The 20,511-nt window shown below is 42.2% G+C and overlaps 1 protein-coding gene across 1 annotated transcript in view; it reads right to left on the bottom strand.

Annotated features, from left to right (window-relative positions):
• Positions 1 to 20,511, bottom strand: part of LOC149227759 (ACT domain-containing protein ACR11-like) — a 464,039-nt gene that overhangs the window by 68,378 nt on the left and 375,150 nt on the right. Inside the window, exon 7 of the mRNA XM_089377915.1 lies at positions 6,612 to 6,667. Within this exon, the coding sequence (XP_089234041.1) occupies positions 6,612 to 6,667 (56 nt within the window). The remainder of the gene's footprint in view (positions 1 to 6,611; positions 6,668 to 20,511) is intronic.

Raw genomic sequence — 20,511 nt, forward strand, 5'->3', positions numbered from 1 at the left:
AGTAGAAGTAGCAGTTTGTAGTGCAGGGGCAGTGCTAGCAGTAGCACGAATGTAGAAATTTAGAGGGAGTTGTAGTACGGATGTGTTGACAGTGGTAGTGTTAGCAGTAGTACAGTTACAGAAGCAGCGCAGCAGTTGGTGGACAAAATGTCAGACATCAGTAGTGCAGAGGATGATGTTATGAAGTCAGGGTGATGCTTCAGTGGGAGGCTTGCTAGAGCACATTCCTTGCTAAGAGGGAGTGTTGATTTCTGGTAGCCTCGGATGTGGAATACATGGGAGGCTTGGGCACATGTATTCCAAAGAACCCAGAAGGCGTTTTTGGAAATTCCACAAGGAGACAGGTTTATCAAAACAATTAATTAGTTTTAATGGGTCCCTAAGTCTAATCTTCAGAAATTAAAATAATTAATGGGTATTAATCTAATTGTGGGTGTAAATTCTAGAGGAAGACGAGGATCAAGCAGAAATGATTTTAGCCATTGATTAGCTTCTAATATGGGTCGTTGAATGTCAACGAGAAGATTATTTAAGGAGGCTTGAGGGTCATTTGGAGGACACACCGAGAGAGATCAAGAAGATCGAATTTCTCAGAGAAGGTAGCGCAACAATTGCTAGAGGAGTGATCGAAGTGATATTTTGTAGAAAGGGGTATTCAGAAGAAGGAAGTTTTTTTGGGCCGAAGAGTACAAGACAGAGAGGGAAGAACGACGTCCAGAGAGAGGCAGACGCTGGCCCATGCAGAGTTGTCGCAGTGGTAGCGCAGGCCTTAGAAGGAGATCGAATTTTTGCTGAGGAAATCTAGTTTCAAAACCCGAGAGTTAGGGTTGAGACCAGGAGGTAGAAATTTAGAATTTCCAACTAGCAGAGGGTCCGAAGGAGGAGCAACGTGATTCCCAGCAGGGATGATGTAGAGACTGCGTGAGGCTTACACAGTTCTGTGCAGAGGCTCCAATCTAGCGTGATCAGACTCAAATTCTTCCAGTGAGAGGGTGAGAGCATCTCACTATTTGTTTTGTCCAGTTTCTCTTTGTATCGGATTGCTAGTTGAGCATCCAAGGAATTGTACTTAGATTTACTATTGCATAGTAATAAAACCCTCAGATCTGCTGCATCGGTTTTCCCGCATTGCGTTTTTCTGGGGACATTTGTCCAAAAATAACAATGTTATTGTGTTGTATTTTCTTTCTTGCTCAGTTTCTTGTTTCCACATATAATTTAATTAAGTGAAGGCTGCAGTGTATGTATTTCGATATTTTCTGTAGGAAACTGCAAGTAATTTGTTTAAAGGAATTTAACAAATAGGAGAAATGTCATCAGTTGCTGCAATAGGGATTTTGGTTTAGGAAATTTCACACAATCCAGAAAAACTGTGAACCAGAAGAGAGAGAATCTATCCGCACGTGCGATCTTGAGACAGAGAGAAAGAGATGCAATTCGCCTTCTTTTTCGTCCTCCTTGTCCTTCTTGATCGTTGATGAGATGCCTAGAAAATGTCTTCTTGAGGACGTGCAAATTAGTGGTGGAGGAATGAGGTCAAGCTTCCTTTATATAGTGATCTGTTGAGTTGAATGGATGTGTCCTTTGCCCTGGGCTAACTTGACTTGGAGGAAGGTCGACTTGACAACTTTTGGAGCCAAAAATTACAATTTAAAATTCAAATCTTCTTGTTTAAATAGTCACAATGGGAATTTGACTCAAAATAAATTTTCTTTTGAGTCTAGCGTTGACTCTACAATAATCAATACAACTACATCAAGTGGCCAAAAATACATTATGAAAACTAACCATGGTTACAAATTCAACATGTGTCAAATGTTGATAAAGTACAGTCGAAATATGTAGCCATGGTCGCTAAGATCACCAAAAACTATGCCATGAAAGTAAAGGCATAGAACAATTAGTAGACAAAGCCTAATGTATCAAAGGATACTTAACAATTCACTTCCCTAGTCCAATAAGACCTTGTGATCCTCCATAATTCAAATTTTTCCCTGAGAAGTGAATTAGCAAAGATGAGGATTATTGTACCACTTACAAAATTGATCCACATGCCTAGACAAAAGGAAGTCATCAATAGATTCCCCAGTTTAGTTGGTTCTATCAATCCATCAGATAATAACCCATAGGTATATCTTGATATTAATAAAACTGATGAACAACCGCCTTTTTACATTTCCTTGTTAATGGCTTGTTAGTTTGCAATTGCTTGTTAGATTCGAGAGCCTTGATGAATGTCATGAATCTCGAGGTTATGAAAGAACTAGTGTTAATAGTTTCTAATCCATATAGGAATTTCTAGGTTGTGGACTCACATGAAGTGCACACATGTCATTAAAGACCTTGAAGTCTAGTTACCAGAATAGCCAGATCAGATCTTAACCATGCATGTGGTTGTGATTGACTGTCCTGCAGAATGAGGTATCTTATTATCCAGGGAGTGGGTAGCTGATGCAGGAGGTAGCATTAAAATGGATTGGTCATACACTGATATCCCGATTGACCCAAATTGCACGGTAAGTTTGTTTTGTGAAAAGAAGACAATGCATAATGTTGAAAACCCGCAACAACTAGATAATGAACCTTTGTATCCTGAGGTATCCGAACTTGAGTTGGGAATGTATGTGGTGATGGATGACCATGATGAATCAATTATACCACATGAACTCATTGATGAGAAATTGACAAATGACTTATGGACTATGCACTTTGACAGTGCATGGTCCAAATAAGGAGCAGGGGTGACAGTTGTTTTTACATCCCCCACAGGTATGATTTCTCCATTTTTGTTCTGTTTAGTCTTTTATTGTACTGACAATGCATCCGAGTACAAGGTTTTATTATTGGGTCTTGAATAGGCACGAAAGATGGGCATCAAATTGTGAAAAGTGAAAAAAGATTCCAAACTTGTGATAAATCAAATAAGGAAATTATGTGAAGCAAAGAATCCAAGACTCAAAAGATATAGGGAAGCAATATGGGATCAAATTTAGTGTTTTGAGGCATTTGGCATATTGCTATTGGTAATGTTCCTAACTAGGAAATTCAGTGATACACAAAGAAAATAGACAAACCAACATCCAGAAATGAGATACAATCAATAAACACCCATGAAAGCACTGGAAATAGAGAACATCTGAGCCATTTTATTAAATCTTTCTAGAGAAAATACAATAATGATGGAATGGTGCACCTGGGCTTGTCTCCAAGGACAAGCGTGACAAAACCCAGGTGAGAAAATGATGATCCTAGAGCTGCCCAACTGTTGCTCCAGAGGTGATCTACGTTGCCCAGAAAACTGCGCTGCCTACTGAAAAGGATGTGCTGGAACCCTGCTTCTTATGCTCAGAAAATTCTACAACTTCAGCTCTTGGCTCCTCAACAAAAACCCACCAAAACCTAGGAAGGGTTTGGCCTAGTTCAGACCCCTGAAAATCGACCTCCAAGGACCACGTCCTCCTCCTCACGCTGGCAATCTCAGCCTGTCTGGAATTGGCTGGGAAAGCCCTCCAAATCTGCCCCAAACACTGAGATGCTATCCCCTATGGCTTTCCTCCCTTCTCTCAACTGACCCCAGCTCCGTAGCTCTCTCCACCAACTCCCACGTGAGCCCCAGAATGGCCCTCTGCGTAGTCCACAAAAGTTGTAAGTCGAGTTGCCCAAATGTGGCAACCTCTTGCTCCCGAACGCCTCCCAAAGGTTGATTTTCTTAGTGTTCCACGGGGACACGTCCCTCAGGGTCGGGTGCGCACACCCCTCGCACCCCATGCACCCGGGACGAGGGGACGTCTGGGGAAACGTTTCCCCACGTCCCCCTTTTGGGGAGACGCAAGGGGGGACGTTTCCCCAGTGTGGGGGATGCGACTCCCCAAAAGGGGAACGCCTGGGCGCCCCCCCTCAAAATGGGCTATGTGTCCCCCTTAAATTTGCTTGTAAACAATGATTTATGATAGGGAAAACCTAGTATTTGATCATATTGCCCTACTAATGCTATGCAATTCATGGTAATGTTAAATTCTTAAAGTAAAAGTGAGATTCTCCTTTATCTTTTATTTTCATTCTTTTACTTAAATTTTTAACATTACCATGAAATGACTCAGGATGTTTGAGAGTGGTTCCAACCTCATTGGATTTCATATGCAGAAAGTAGAATTTTAGATCTCACTCAAAATCCAGCAGATTTAAACAGTTTTTCAGGAATTTAGGATTCGATGGATTGCAATGTTTCCATTGCATTTTGTCATGTACAAGGGTGTGGAATTAGTATTTAATCAAGAGCACCAAACCCTCTGTGTACTTTAGAGTGACATTTAGACTCATCACTCCACTGTTTTTGAGTTTAGTTATATCAATTTACTATTCCAGTCTTTAGATTTCAGTATCTATTATAGTCTATTTTGCTTAGTACTAATTAGATTCTAGAATGATGAATGATGAATTTTAATTTTAAATCAATTTAGAATCTAGAATGATGAATGATGAATTTAATTTTTAAATCAACGTAGATTCTAGAATGGTGAATAATGAATGATGAATATGTACTAGAGTATTTCACTATTGAATCTCGTGGTCTACAGATGAATCATTTATGTATTAGTAAGGATGATGAGTATGGATCAATGTATTTCATTACTTAATTCAATTATGTATGTATCATTGTATTTATTCTTTCACTATTGAATATGAATTTGAAATATATATATTAAAAAAATTATATACCCCGACGTCCCCCCGTCCCCCCTAAATTTCCCTAAAACTTGAGGGTACTCCCACACGTCCCCCTTGTGCGTCTCCCCGCACCCGCGTCTCCCTGTCCCAGAGTCTTGGTGAAACATTGGATTTTTTGCTATACTCCAACTCTCCAAACTTTCCCGGCAAGTGTTGCCCGGATGAACTCCCATCACCTCTGCGTGTTTCCCTTTTTGCGTGTTCCCAAAATACGCTCTGTTGGTTCGAAGGTTGAGTGGTATGGCCACAAATATCCTCCGGTTCTCCTCAAGGTACTATGAAATGCCTTCCTAGGGTGGCACTTGAAGTCCCCTGAAGGAAAGGTTGAATCTCCCGCCTAAGAAACTCGATGCTAAACAGGCAAGTAACTTGGCTAAGCAGCTCGAGCAACACAAGAAAATTCGATGTGCAAAATCAATGCCTCAATTGGGGAGCTCTTCCTCCTTATATCTTCGTGGTCCTTCCTTCCCCCATGTGGTCCCCTCTCCAAGCCATTCGATTCCCCTCCAAGGCAATTCGAATTTCCCAAGTGCCCACACATGTTTTCCCATGTGGGTGGTCCCCACCTTCCACTAACAATCTAATTCATCCTTCCTTTCTCCTAAGTTCCTAAGTAAAAAATGCTTGGGTTCTTTTACTTATCAAAATTTATGCAAAATTGTGGAGAGACCAAAGCCTATTACAAATTTATTTGGAAAGGGACATGACACTATCCCAAGGACCTTGAACCATTTGGTAGATTCCATGGCATCATCTGCTGCATCTTTTCAGTCATGTGTAACCATCCCTTATATCGGATACTTGGTAAATCAGCTCCATTGGTGTTGGGGGGCAATTTGATGGGTAAGAGGTGCCCTACACTAGATCCGTCTAAATATGAACCCTCTATCACTATGACGATGTGTGATCAGATGTATGGTCCTGCACCTCCAAACTAGTCTCAAACATATCGGTCAATCTGCTGGGGAGGGGGCTGAGAGGAGATCCAAGGTCTAACTACTTCTAGAACTCAACCTATCACTTGATATGGGGTGCACAGTGGCATGCAAGAGTTGAGATGTAAATGAAATATCTCCTTGATGGGTGGGGGGGGGGGTGTGCAAGAACTCAGATCTAATTGAAAATCTCCCTGATAAAAAGAGTTAGGCACCTTTGATTGTGATATCATAAGGTAGAAAGGGAGCCCCCTAAGTTCCAATAGAGGCAGCAGTAACATCTCTGATCTCATAGTATAGAGGGCACTGGAAAATGAGGTGCATTCTGTTTTTGGTTCCCATAGCAGGCACATCTGGTAGGCCCTATTAGAATGTGGGATATGGTGATCAGTCTCCACTCGGAGTCAATTAGAACTGACCTCATAATTTCTTACATGACCCGTCTATGTCCTCAGTACATCACTCTTAATTTAATCTCATAATCACATGTTTAGAATTTAAAGAACAATTTTTAGGCTAACACTAAGGACGTCTTATCCTCTATCACTAAACTAATTTATTGAAACTTCTAAATAAAACACTAATGGATAGCTTTTATCTCCAACATGCTAGAATTTTCTCACTTGCATTATTGCTTTTATGATTATTTATACAAAGTAATAATATGAGCACACTTTGAAAATTGCTTAAATTACTAAGTATACAGCACTGTTAGAAATTAAATATGTATGTTTAGAGAACGCCACAGATAAGCCCCATTAACATGAATAAAACAATAAACTTGACCAATGACATGCGTTTATTATCAAGGAAAACAGTAGCAGGCAAAATGGAAATAGCAAAGGGGACAATCCTGTTCAAGATAAATGATATCTTTAGGGTCAACAAAAAAGGAAACTAAATTGAACAAACAAATATCAAGAGACTGAAACCCCAATGTTTACATACCTTCGTTTTGCACTGTCATTGTATATGTTTATGTGAGTAGCAATATCAACATCTGGCTGCAAGCAAAAGATGTTGGAACATCAGAATCAAAGTGAACAAATCATATGCATGAGCAAAATGTAGCATTTTCAGCATCTTTCAATCTAGAAAACAGAAAAATATTTTTGTCACTTTGATTTACAGTTATAGAAACAAGCTTCCTACAAAAAATGCATAAGAAATATAAAGGCAATGCATAACACAACCATGAACATTTTCAGATCCTCGTACTCATTTCCTATAATTTAATAATTTAAAATATACTTGAAGCTAGGGGTTCATTAATAGCCAATATGAAGCACTTGGTCCAAGAGTATGACCTAAGACTGCTTCTGCTTGGCTAAGAGCTTGTCTTCATCAAATGTAAGAAAACAGTTTATTGGCCCAAGACATAGAGGCATCTAGCAGGAGTGAAAGCCTAAGCATTTGCAGACGACCAGTTTGTCATTCCAGATGGTATGGATTCCCTTGAATAATGGTGATGAGTCAGATCTCATTTTGTGGATAGCAGCCAGTGATAGTTGTCCCCAGTGCCGGTTGAAAACTGAGTTATGATGGATTTCCCACTTTTAAAAAAATATGGAGCAGTATATAGAGAACTACTTTGTCCAAGAAATCGATATATCGAGGACCATAAAGATATACCAAGCATGATATAGAGAACTACCTTTTCTAAAACTGGATTGCAAGACAAAATCTAGATGTAACACTAAATCATTATTGGAGAAACAAAAGAATTCTCTTTAAAGCATTTTCCAATGAGGACGGACCCCCTTAACTACCCATGCTCTCCGGACTTGGGAACTTGAATTGGAATGTCCCCTGCCATCCCCTATACACCCACAATACTCACGGACTTTACTAGGGATGTCCCATATGTGAAAATTCCTAGATCTAACAATCTCAGGAATACTACTGCAACCAACTGAATCTACTTCACCTAAATTGTAAATTACATTACAAGCTTATTTTAGATTTCTTCTTGAAACATTGAAGTAAATCATTGAAGCAACCTACACCAAATTAAATATGATTCTGAAACATAGAAACTGAGCAAGGAAAATAGAAACACATAGGACACCGTTATTTTTACACAATAGTCCCTGGAAAAACCCAATGTGAGAAAACTAGTGCAACAGCTCTGAGGGTTTTATTATTATGCAGGAGAAAATATGAGTACAATTCTTGGATGCTCAACTAGCAATCTGTTATAGAGATAACTCTGAACAAAAGATTGGTGAAATGATCTCACCCTGTTGCTGGAGAATCAGTGACTGATCCTGCTGAACTAGAGGCTCTGCATCACCCTCTGCGTGGTCTCTACGCAGAATTGCGTCACTCCCGTCAGTTTTTGCGTCACCCCTCTTGGGTATTATGCTACCCCTCTTCCGGATCCTTTGCTGCCTAAGAAAATCGATCTTCTGCCTCCCAGACTCACACCCCGACTTCCAGCAATTGAATTTCGACTTCCCTTAGCAAGAAACTCGACTTCCCCTCAAGGACTGCGCTGCCTCTGCATCAGCACTGTGTGGGCTAGCATCAGCCTTCCTCTAGACGTCTTTTTGTTCTCCCTCTACCTCGTACTATCTGGAAATTCCTTCTTCCAGATTCTCACTGCCCCTCTGCTGCAAGAAATATCCTAAATCAATTTTCCTCCTGAGAACTTCTCACTTCAGAAAAATCAATTTCCTTGATTTCTTAGTGTGTTTTCCAAATGACCCTCAAGTCCCTTCTTATATCTTCCTGTTGGACAACCAACGGCCTAGATTAAATCATAATCAAAGGCTCAAATAGTTTTGGCTTGATCCGTGTCTTTTTCTAGAAGTTTCACCCCCGATTAGATTAATACCCATTAATATTTTAATTTTCCTAAGTTTAGACTTAGGAACCCCATTACAATTTTTAATTATTTTAATAAAATCATTTCTGGGTAGAATTTCCCAAAACGCTTTTTGGGTTCTTTGGAATACATGTGCCCAAGCCTCCATGCAAAATTTGAGTCTTAGAGCACATCCTATGCTACCCCAAATCAACACTACCTCTTAGCGAGGAATGTGCTCTAGCAATATATTGTTGTTGTATATTGCTCTGACTCTGATGCATTGTCCTCTGCGCTGTTGATGTCTGACATGCTATCCACCAACTATTGCGCTACTACTGCAACTGTATTGTTGCCTTTGACACTGCCACTGCCAATGCTACATCTGTACTACAACTCCGTCTCAAATGTTGCATCTTCTATGCTACTAGCACTGCCATTGCTAACACTGCATCTATACTGCAACTCAGTTGCTGAGAGAAGCAACTGAAAACACCCAAAACTAGACAAGTATCTAGTGGATACTCCTCAATGCTGAAAGTTTGACTATTGCTAGTCCCACGTTGTCTTTTGAAGCCACAACGTTGTTGAAGCTCTGCACTGTGCCTCCACACATTGTTTCCTCTTTACTCTGCACTGCTCAAGTTTTGGCGCTGCTAACTACTGCAACTGTTGCTCCACCACTCCATGGCACCAACTCAAAACTCCTCCATCTCGCTATTACTGATCATGGGCTCCTGTAGCAAGGTGATGATCCAAGAGGTGGACTCCTCAAAGATTCTGTCCATCTGTAGCTCCATTGAACTACAATTCTATATCAGCCCACCTCCCTTGTGGAGGTATCTTGGTTGTCATGGCGAACTCCTCCTCCTGTTCAAGCTTTGCGGCTGCAACCTTAGGTTCGTGCTTCTCATCCTTGTCCTTTTTCTTCAAAGGACAATGGGATGCATAGTGGCCCATCTCGCCACATCTGAAACATTTCACCTTGGAGACGTCCTCCTTTCATCTCTGTTGCCCCTGCTGTCCCTTCGATGCAAGGGCTGCGTTATCCTCCTCTAATTTGGGCTTCGACCCACTGTTGTTGCTGCTTACACCAAGTTTGACCTTGATCGGGTCTCTCCTCAGCTCTTCTTGTTTCAATGTTGCCCACATCTCATCCCAATTTGGCAATGTTGCTCCACCCAGGATACTTTGGACAAAGACTTGCAATTCATCTGAGACGGAATTTAGAGCCAATCTCACTAACTCTGAATCCTGAGGTGTGTGCCCCGCAGTCGACAAATCATCACGAGTCTCCTTCAGTTTCGCGAGGAATGGATCCACACATTCTCCCTTCTGCATATGAGCAAATCTTAGCTTCTGCTCTAAGTACATCTTCCGCTGCTCGGAAGATCCTCGATACAATGTCGCCAAGGCATCCCACATCTCCTTAGGAGTCCCTTTTCTAGCAACGTGGCACACTCCATCAAGGATCATCCTCTTGGCCTTTGCCATCTCAGTTTTGTACTTCTTCAATGGATCTGCATTTGCTAGGACAACTACCACACTATCAACATACGTCTTGAGGGCATGCTCATTTAGAAGAAAAGACATTCTAGCCTTCCAGATGACGTAGTTGGAAGCCCCGTCCAACCTATCCTAATCCCTCAAGCCACTGGTTGCCATATCCTCCAAAAAATGTCGAACACCTCCCTCTTTCTCCCTACTGCATAGCTCCTAGGCTGGCTTACGCACTCCCTGATGGAGCTGGTAAGTTGTTGCTCCTCTACTGCTCAACAAATGAGAAATATTGATTTCCTTGGCAAGAAATCACTGAGGAAGTATTCCCTCACCATGCGATCTGCTTCTTACTTCTGATGGATTTTCTACCTAGCACTTAGCTTGCAGAAAATTGCGTCCCTCTAGCTCTGCGCTGATGCTTTGTGTGGCTCCTTCTGCCTCAACGATTTCTCGATCCGACAGTTTTACCCCTCTGTCGGCTCACTTAGAGAGAACAACCACGAAAATATAGCCCTCCTTGCTAGAACTGCGCAATCCATCAAAAGATTCGAACTGTTGCTTGTTGCAGCAAGTTGGCCCTTGCTTCAGTGCTAGTTCTGCTCTTCCTGTTTCACATCAGAAACTCTGGTACCATGTGAAAATTCCTAGATCTAACAATCTCAGGAATCCTACTGCAACCAACTGAATCTACTTCACCCAGATTGTAAATTACATTACAAGCTTATTTCAGAGTTCTTCTTGAAACATTGAAGTAAATTACTGAAGCAGCCTACACCAAATTAAATATGATTCTAAAACATAGAAACTGAGCAAGGAAAATAGAAACACATAGGACACTGTTATTTTTGGACAATAGTCCTCAGAAAAACCTAATGCGGGAAAACCGCTGCAGTAGCTCTGAGGGTTTTATTACTATGCAGGAGAAAATTTGAGTACAATTCTAGGATGCTCAACTAGCAATCTGTTACAAAGAGAATACTGAACAAACGACTGGTGAAATGATCTCACCCTTTCACTAGAGAATCATTGACCGATCCTGCTGAACTGGAGGCTCTGTGTGGCCTTTGCGCAGAACTGCGTCACTCCCGACAGTTTCTGCGTCACCCCTCTTGGGTATTACACTGCCCCTCTTCTGGATCCTTTGCTAGTTGAGAAAATCAATCTTCTGCCTCCCGAACTCACACCCTGGCTTCTGGCAACTGAATTTTGACTTCCCTTAGCAGGAAACTCAACTTCCCCTCAAGGACTGCGCTGCCTCTGCGTCAGCATTGTGTGGGCCAATGTCAACCTTCCTCTGGGCGTCTTTCTGTTCTCCCTCTGTCTCGTACTCTCCGGAAATTCCTTCTTTCGGAATCTCACTTCCCCTCTGCTGCAAGAAATCTCCTCAATCAATTTTCCTCCTAAGAACTTCTCACTCCAGAAAAATCGATTTCCTCGATCGCTTCCGGAAATGCGCAGTGCTAGCCGGGCAAGGCACGGTACGGGCCAAGGCAGCCCAGACCGGCCAACAGTTATTGAAAACATGAGAAGTTTGAATGCATGATGAGATGAGTGAAAACGAGAATGAATGATTATGCATGCAAACATTATGTGCATGATTCAGAAAATGGGACGCATGAATGTGTGTGAAGAGGGTCGTTGCGACGACGACCGTCGGTGCAAAAACAATGTCATGCATGCGACAATAGTGAGATGCGAACGAAAATTGAAATAGTGCTTGTACAAGCTAACATGCATGCAAACGACAACAAGCATTCATAGAAATCAAGCAGACAACATTTACACAAGCCGAAACACAAAAAGCAATAGAAACGCAACGCAAGACATGCAAAGCGGGCTTACCCCGAAACAGCTGAGCTGAATGTGCCGACGACTCCTAGATGCAATGTGGGATGTCAGAGCTGCAAGATCGATGCGAGGAATGAGCTCTGTAGTGTCCAGTTCATAAGTTTTGATAAAATCGAGGTTATGACGCACATGCCACAAATCTAGGAAAAGTGACACTTGGCGGGAGGTTTCTGAAATGATCCTTGCATGTAACCTCCAACTGCTAAAAATAGATCCCTAAATCTAGGGATGCCTTTACATGCTGCCTTGGGAAAAGAAGTCCATGCATGCAAATTAGTTTTGCTCGGTCCCAGAGGGAACCGGTCAACCTGAAGGCACATGCATCGGTCTGCGAGCCTGGGATGAAAATCTACGTTGTTCCTAGGCTGAGCAAAGCTAGCTGTCCAAAGGGTATTGCGCAATTTCTGGGAGGAACATGTGACTGTCTGCCAGGATTGCGCAATTTCTGGGCTGAGCAGTCGTCCTGGAATGAATTGCGCAATTTTTTAGAGGAAGACTCTCAGGAAGAATTGCGCAATTTCTGGAGGGAAGGCTGTTTCCCCTCCAGAATTGCACAATTCCAAGAGGGAGCTGCTCAACCAGCAATTGACACTAAGTCTGGAAAGCACAAGTGAAGGAGGTGGAACAAACTTTCATACACAGGCTGATAAGACTCTATGAAACAATTGAAGCCTATGTGCTTAACGATGCAAGATATGTTGCTGAGGATGGTTGGTAGGGAGGCTCCAAAATGAAGCTAAGGCAAAATTTTGGAGGGTGCTTGTAACCGCTACAATAGGGTGAGAAGCTTCTAAGTGATGAGGATCAAGTCTAATTTAATCTTAGTCGTTGATTAGAGATTAGGTCATGACTATTGGTTTCCCAACAGGAAAAGTATAAAAGAAGGCTTAGGGTCAGTTGGAGAAAACACACAGTGAGAGCAACACTTGAGCTAGATCGAAATTATGGGGTGTGGTTTGCTGAGAATTTCAGAGTGATCTTCTAGTGCAGAGAGGGGCAGTTCGGCAGTGGGATCTTCGTCCAAGGTCGAGAATACATAGCAAAGAGGCAGCACAACACCAGGGAGAGTCAACGTAGCTCCAGGAGGGTGACACAGAGGCTGGAGGGCTGACGTAGTCACATAGAGGCAGCGTTGGGGTTTCTGTGAGGCAGATGTTGATAAGGGTAGCATTGGATGTGCTCTAGCCATGAAAATTGGTGGAGAGGCTAAAGAACATGAGATCTCCAGGACCCAGAAATGGTTTTGGCAGATTCTAACCGGTTTGGGAGATATTAAAATAATTAATATTTTTAATGGAATTCATAAGTCTAAACTTAGGAAAAATAAAATATTAATAGGTATTAATATAAAACTGGGTTAGAAGGGTCCAAAAGTCATGGATCAAGCCAAATATAATCTTAGCTTTTGATTAGAGATTTAATCTCAGTCGTTGAAGGACCAACGAGAAAAGTATAAGAGGAGGCTTGAGGGTCAGTTGGAGAACACACCAAGAGAGTTCAAGAATTCGATTTTCTGGGGCAGGGTTTGCTGAGGAAATCGAGTGAGTCATCTAAGTTGCAGTTGAGGGGCAGTAAATACATAGCAGAGAGGCAGAGTTGGTACCAGAGAGGCAGTGCAGAGCCCAGCGAGGTTGACGTAGAGGCAACTGGAGGCTACGTAGAGGCAGCTGGAGGCTACGTAGAGGCAGCCAAGCGTTGTGCAGAGCCAGAGATACCAGCATGTGAGACGTAGAGGGTCTAGGGGCTGACGCAGAGGCTCCAAAAGCTGACGCAAATGCTAGCAGAGCTTACGCAGGGGCTAGAGGCAGTGCTGGAGGATTTCGTGGGACAGACTGGGAGCTGGTGAGCTAGATAGAGTGACGTAGTCCCTATCAGAGTGATGTAGAGTAGCAGAAGCTGCAATTGTTGCTGCGGGATCATTCATCTGATGATTAATTAGCCAGAATATCCGTCTCCGAGGAGAGGTACTACTGCCGAGGGCATTCTCTGTTGGGTGAGCCATTTCTGGCACCCTAGTTGTATTCTGAAAACTGCATAATAATAAAACCCTTTGAATAGCTGCACCGGTTTTCCCGCATTGGGTTTTTCCAGGGACATTGGCCCAAAAATAACGGTGTCACTTGTGTGTTTGTTTACCTTCAGTTGATGATTTGTAGATGCTGATACTATACTTGTATTTATTTTCAGTATTTACATAGTAAATAACTTGTTAAGTAATTGAACAAGTCGAAAGAAATAAATCAGATAGTACAGGAAGAATTTCTAATGGGGTAAACTTTGAAATTCCAACATGGTATCAGAGTGTGGTTGCAGATCACAGGATAACTGAAGGCATCAGCTGAGTAGAGTAGTAGCAGCAGAAACAACTGTCCAGAGTGACAGAAGCTGTTCCTAGAAGAAAGCAGTAAGGAAGGGGTGACGTAGAGGGCCTACGTCATCAGTTCGAGCCAGGAGGAGGATCAATGCAGAGGTAGAGAGGAGCAGGCCTAACCAATGCAGTGCCCAGTCATCTTTCTCAGTCAGGAAGGATCGACGCTGTGGCCAGGAAGTGCAGATTTTGCTAGTGCTAGGATTGCACAGAGCCTAAAGGCTCAGTCCTTTCAGTTGCTGGGGTATAGGAGGATGCAGATAATTTGCGGAGCGAAGCTGGTGGGGTACTGTGGTCAGAACAGTACTTAACAGGGCAAGGCCAAGGAGGAGGATTTCCAGAAGGGAAATCAAGACTTAGAGGGAGTCGAACCAAGGAATTCCAAGAGGGAAGTAGAGAGCCTTGGAGGAGTCGGAAGAAGAGCAACATAATGGTCGTGAATGGACTAAGAGATCAGGATAGGTTGGATAGAGCATCCAACTTCGTGGTCTGGAAGGCCAGGATCTTGTCCATTCTAGACAGATATCGCATCAAGGACTTCGCCTTGAAAACAATAGCGATCCCAGTTGACCTAGCTGAAAATGAGAAGTATGAGGAGGCAATGGCCAAGGCCAAGTGCATCATCCTTGATGGGGTCAAGCATCATGTGGTGCTGCATATTACCGAGAAGGACATGGCAAATGAGATGTGGGATGCCCTGAAGAAATTGTACCAGCATACTTCAGTGCAAAGGAAGATGTTACTTGAAAATCAGCTGCGGTCATACCAGATGTAGAAGGGAGAGCAGATAGATGTCTTCCTTGGTCAATTGAAGGAGATTTGGGACCAACTAACATCCATAGGGGCCACGCCGGATCAGGAATTGATGGTGAGGACCGCATTGAACGCAGTCTCAAAGGATTGGGAGGTATTTATCTAGAGTATACCAGGTAGGTCGAGTCTTCTGGACTGGGAGAAACTGTGGGCGGATCTTCGTCAAGAAGAGATCAGACGGGTGACCATGGCGGGGAATAGCGACAAAGGGGTTATAATCAAGAAGGAGGAAGAAGAAGATGCGACTCTCGCATCTGTGGGAAAGTAGGAGAAGGGAAAGAAGAAGGACCTCTCCAAGGTCAAGTGGTTCCATTGTGGGGAACTGGGTCATTTTGCAAACTAGTGTCCTACGAAGAAGAGCAAGGGAGAGGCTTCTGAGACCAACGCAGTGCCAACGAGGGCGGAAAAATAAGTTGAGGAGGATGACGATTGTGCCATGAGTGTTCATGCGCAACTTGAGAGGAAGTGGGGTGACATCGAACTGTAGTCAAACAGATTACAAACGATGAAGGGCAGGATCCTTGAGGTACCCAACCTCTTGGATTATACCTTGCTACGAGAGCCCCAAAGAGGAGTAGCATCACTGGCAAATGTTGGTAGAGACGGATGCAGATGGAGCGACAAAGAGTGCTACAATGTAGGAGTCCCCGGACAACAGGCTGCAACAGTGCGAGAAGCACGGGAGTGTTGCACTAATGTAGGATGGCACAGAGAAGTGTGCAACGTTGCGAGATGCATGGAGTTGTTGCAGCAACGCAGAGGTCAGTAGAGGGAGCACTTGTTAGCGGCAGAGGGAGCTTCAGCATCGGGAGTGTCTCTAGCCTGACAGGGATGTCAGAGTTGGGTGGATTAGTTACCTACTTCTCGGTAATTGAGCTGTAGTGCAGTAGTTAGTAGTGGTAGTACTATGGGCAACACGATGCAGCATGATGAGAAGGGGATGCAGTGCAAATGCAGCGCTGGTAGTATGGACTAGTAGCAACACAGATGCAGAGCAAGCTGCCGTACGAATGTAGCAGTGGCAGTGGCAGGGCCATGGGCAGCAATACATGATGCAGCAATGCAGAGGATGTTGGGCAGGAAGGTCTAGCATCAACATAGGGACCGATGCTGAATGATCAGGGTGATACTATGTGAGGAGTATTACTAGAGCACAATCCTCACTAAGAGAGGGTGTTGATTTGGGGTAGCATCGGATGTGATCTAACCATGAAAATTGGTGGACAGGCTAAAGCACATGAGATCACCAAGACCCAGAAATGGTTTGGACAGATTCTAACCAGTTTGGTAGATATTAAAATAATTAATATTTTTAATAGAGTTCCTAAGTCTAAACTTAGGAAAAATAAAATATTAATGGGTATTGATATAAAACTAGGTTAGAAGGGTCCAAAAGTCATGGATCAAGCCAAATCTAATCTTAGCCGTTGATTAGAGATTTAATTTCAGCCGTTGAAGGACCAATGAGAAAAGTATAAGAGGAGGCTTGAGGATCAATTGGAGAACACACCAAGAGAGATCAAGAATTCGATTTTCTAGGGCAGGATTTGCTGAGGAAATCGAGTGAGTGATCTAAGTTGCAGATGAGGGGCAGTGAATACATAGCAGAGAGGCAGAGTTGGTACCAGATAGGCAGCGCAGATCCCAGTGAGGTTGACGTAGAGGCAGCTGGAGGCTACGCAGAGGTAGCGAGGTGCTGTGCAGAGTCAGAGAAGCCAGCGTGTGAGACGCAAAGGGTCTAGGGGCTGACGCAGAAGCTCCAGAAGTTGATGCAGAGGCTAGAAGAGCTAACGCAGGGCCTAGAGGCAATGCTGCAGGATTTCGTGGGATAGACTAAGAGCTGGTGAGCCAGATAGGATGATGCAGTCCCTATTAGAGTGACGCAGAGCAACAAAAGTTGCAATTGTTGTTGTGGGATCGTTCATCCGGTGATTAATCAGTGGGAATATCTGTCTCCGAGGAGAGGTACTACTACCGAGGGCATTCTCTGTTGGGTGAGCCATTTCTGGCACCCTAGTTGTATTTTGAAAACTACATAATAATAAAACCCTCTGAATAGCTGCACCGGTTTTCCTGCATTGGGTTTTTCCGAGGACATTGGTCCAAAAATTATAGTCTCGCTTGTGTGCTTATTTACTTTCAGATGATGATCTATAGATGTTGATATTGTACTTGTATTTATTTTCAATATTTACATAGTAAATAACTTGTTAAGTAATTGAACAAGTAGGAAGAAATAAATCAGATAGTACAAGAAGAATTTCTAACGGGGTAAACTTAGAAATTCTAACAGCATATTGGGCATCAATTCAACTGATCAATTTTTGAGTCGAGACGGCTCACAAGGAGGGTGACGCAACTCCTAGAGGAGGTGACACAGTCCCAGCACAAAGCTGGGAGCAACCATTGCTGCACAGCGCTGGGGACAACACAGTCACCTGTGCGGTTTGTTCATCCAGTTGCTGGATCCGCCAAAATATGTCTCCAGATAGAGGTATTTTTGGCGTGTTTATTCTTTGTTGGGTGAGCCGGATTTGGCACCCTAGTTGTATTAAAAAATTTGCATAATAATAAAACCCTCATATCTGTTGCACCGGTTTTCCCACATTGGGTTTTTCTGGGGACATTTAATCAAAAAATAAGTGTCCTTTGTGTGGTTGTCTCATTTATTTTTCAGTACTTGATTTGTATATTGGTGTAGGCTGTAGTGTATTTGCATTAATATTTTCTGAATAATTCTGAAAATAACTTGTTAAAATGAAGAACACAAGTAGGTAATGCAAATCAGTTTACAATAGTAGGATTTCTAATTTGTTAGATTCAGAAATTTTCACATGGTATCAGAGCGATTGCAGATCAAGGAGGACTGAAGCCATCAGTGAAAGGACAGAGGAAAAATTTGTGCGTGAAGACAGTTGTCCCGAGAGACAACGTAGTTTCAGGCCAAGAGAGCAGAGGAGAGGCGACACAGTCACCAAGGAAGGAGCATGCAGAGCCCGCGTTAGCCTGATTGGGTGACGTTGTTGCTGCAGAGGGCAACGCAAAAACTGTTGAGTCTCGGTTTTCCAATAGTTGTGGCTAGGGGTGCATCGCAGATTTTATCTGGAGTTGCTGGTGGGGTGTTGATTTTCTTGGTGCAGAATGGTACCTAGTGGGGTAGAAGCAAAGTAGAGGGAATCAGTTCCTCAGAATATTTCTTGCCAAGAAGTCTAGAATCCAGTGTGGAAAAAGTCCCGAAAAAATCGGGATTTATTCCTCAAAACGCGATTTTTTCAAGAAAAGGATTAAATCGGCCAATTTTTTGCCGACTTTTTAAGAAACGAAAAAATCGCGATTAAATCGAATTAATCCCGATTAAATCGGGAGTCGATGGAAAAAATCGGCTGCATTAAAAAAAATTGGTCCGCGGGCATAAAAACCGGAAATCGTTCGTTTTATTTTTTAATTGTGTTTTGGCTTGTTCGCTGTGGAGGAGAAACGAGGGTTTCGAGTTCGAAGAAGTTGTGGGTGTGCATTTGCTAGCCGCAAGCGTCCGCCGTCAAGGTGACAAGGTATGTATTTGCCATTTGGTACCTCCATGCATTTGTGCTCATGGCCCATTATCGGTTATCCAGATTCCAAATAAAATCGACTATATAATATATATTATATATCACTGTTCAGTGTTATGAGTTATCATTTAAATTTTAGGTTTATTTATTATTTATGTATATTATATATATATTTTAGTTTATAACTGTTGAGCCGCCAGCGGCAGCCGCTCAACGTTCAGCGGTTCAAACTTCAAATATTCACTGTGCCCACTGCCCATTATCGGTTCCAGAATCCAAATAACAATTTAAAATTTTAATGGACAAAATATATATTATATATAAGTTTATAAATTATAACTGTTACGTTACATGTAATTGTATGTTACAGTTACATTGTTATTATTTAAATTTTATATAACTGTTCAACAGTCAAATTCAAAACAGCGGCTGTGCCTGTTATGTAATATGTAAATTTGTAATATGTATGTTAATTTTTTATTTACATTTATTTATATTTATTTTATTGTTATTATTTAATATTTATGTAATATGTATGTAATATGTATTTAATATTTATATATGTATGTTATATATGTATTATGTATGTTGTTATTTAATATTTATAATTTTATATAACTGTTCAAAACTTCAAAACAGCCGCTCAGAGTATGTTCACTGTACATACATTTATGATTTATTATTTAATATTTACTAATTTGTTTCTAAATTCTGAGTGCAATACAAATTAGTAAATTACTAATTATAATTTGCTGATTTGAATTTGTTTCCATTCTTTTTGTGCCCAGGTTTAAACTTTAAATTCCAGCTCAAAGTTTAAAACAAAATGCCGAGGATTTTGGATTCTATGTGGGAGTTTGGTGAGCCTGATGTTATACCTGAAACTGGGGCGGTCAATAGAATGTATTTGACTTGCAAATTGTGTGGAAAGCATATGTCAGGAGGCATCAACAGATTAAAATTCCATTTGGGGCAAATTCCAGGCCAAAATATTGAACTTTGCAAAGAGACAACTCCAGAAATCATCCGACGGGCCATTCAATCATTGATGGATAAAGAGGAAGGAAAAGACACCAGGGCAACACTAAGAAACCAAATTGCAGGGGGCTCAACAGTGGGGGGAATTGAGAGTGGCAATGTTTCTACAGCAGCATCACCTTCCTCACCCATGGGTACATTGGGTAGTGGTACTCATCCTTCTATCTCATCTTTTTTTGTTCCTAGAACAGCAGCTGGTTCACAACCTGGGATTAGATCATCAATGAAAAAAAAGGAAAAGGCAGAAGCTGACAAGTTGGTCAGTAGGTGTCGTCTATGGAGTGATGTTCCCTTCAACATTGCCAAGACAAACCCATTCTACCAGCCTATGTTTGATGCTGTTGCTGTCGTTGGCCCGGGGTACAAAGCCCCCACCTTTGCAGAGTTGAGAGGGCCTCTTCTTCAAGATGAAAAGACTGAGTGCACTGCTAGATTGGCAGAGTTTAGGGCATCATGGGAGCACACTGGATGCACAGTCATGTCAGATGGTTGGACTGACCAGAAGGGTAGGACCCTTCTTAACTTCTTGGTTAGTTGTCCCAAGGGGACAATGTTTATGAAATCTGTTGATGCATCTGACCACATTAAAGATGCACGTTTATTATGTGAGTTGTTGGACCTCTTCATTCAGGAAGTAGGCCCAAGCAATGTTGTCCAAGTCATAACGGACAACGCTGCAAATTATGTTGCAGCTGGCAAGATGCTTATGGAGAGGTATCCTAACTTGTTTTGGACACCTTGTGCTGCTCATTGCATTGACTTGATGTTTGAGGATATAGGTAAAATTCCTACTGTGAGGGACATTGTTGAATCATCCAAGAGCATAACAAAATTGATTTATAATCATTCATCTGTGCTTAGCTTGATGAGAAAATTCACCAACAAAAAAGAGTTGGTGCGGGGTCTTCTTCCTCTAGAGGAAAA

Source organism: Pinus tabuliformis, chromosome J (assembly GCF_031772625.1).
Source record: "Pinus tabuliformis cultivar Carrire ecotype Pingquan chromosome J, CPIR1, whole genome shotgun sequence".
In the NCBI taxonomy this organism is placed as follows: domain Eukaryota; kingdom Viridiplantae; phylum Streptophyta; class Pinopsida; order Pinales; family Pinaceae; genus Pinus; species Pinus tabuliformis.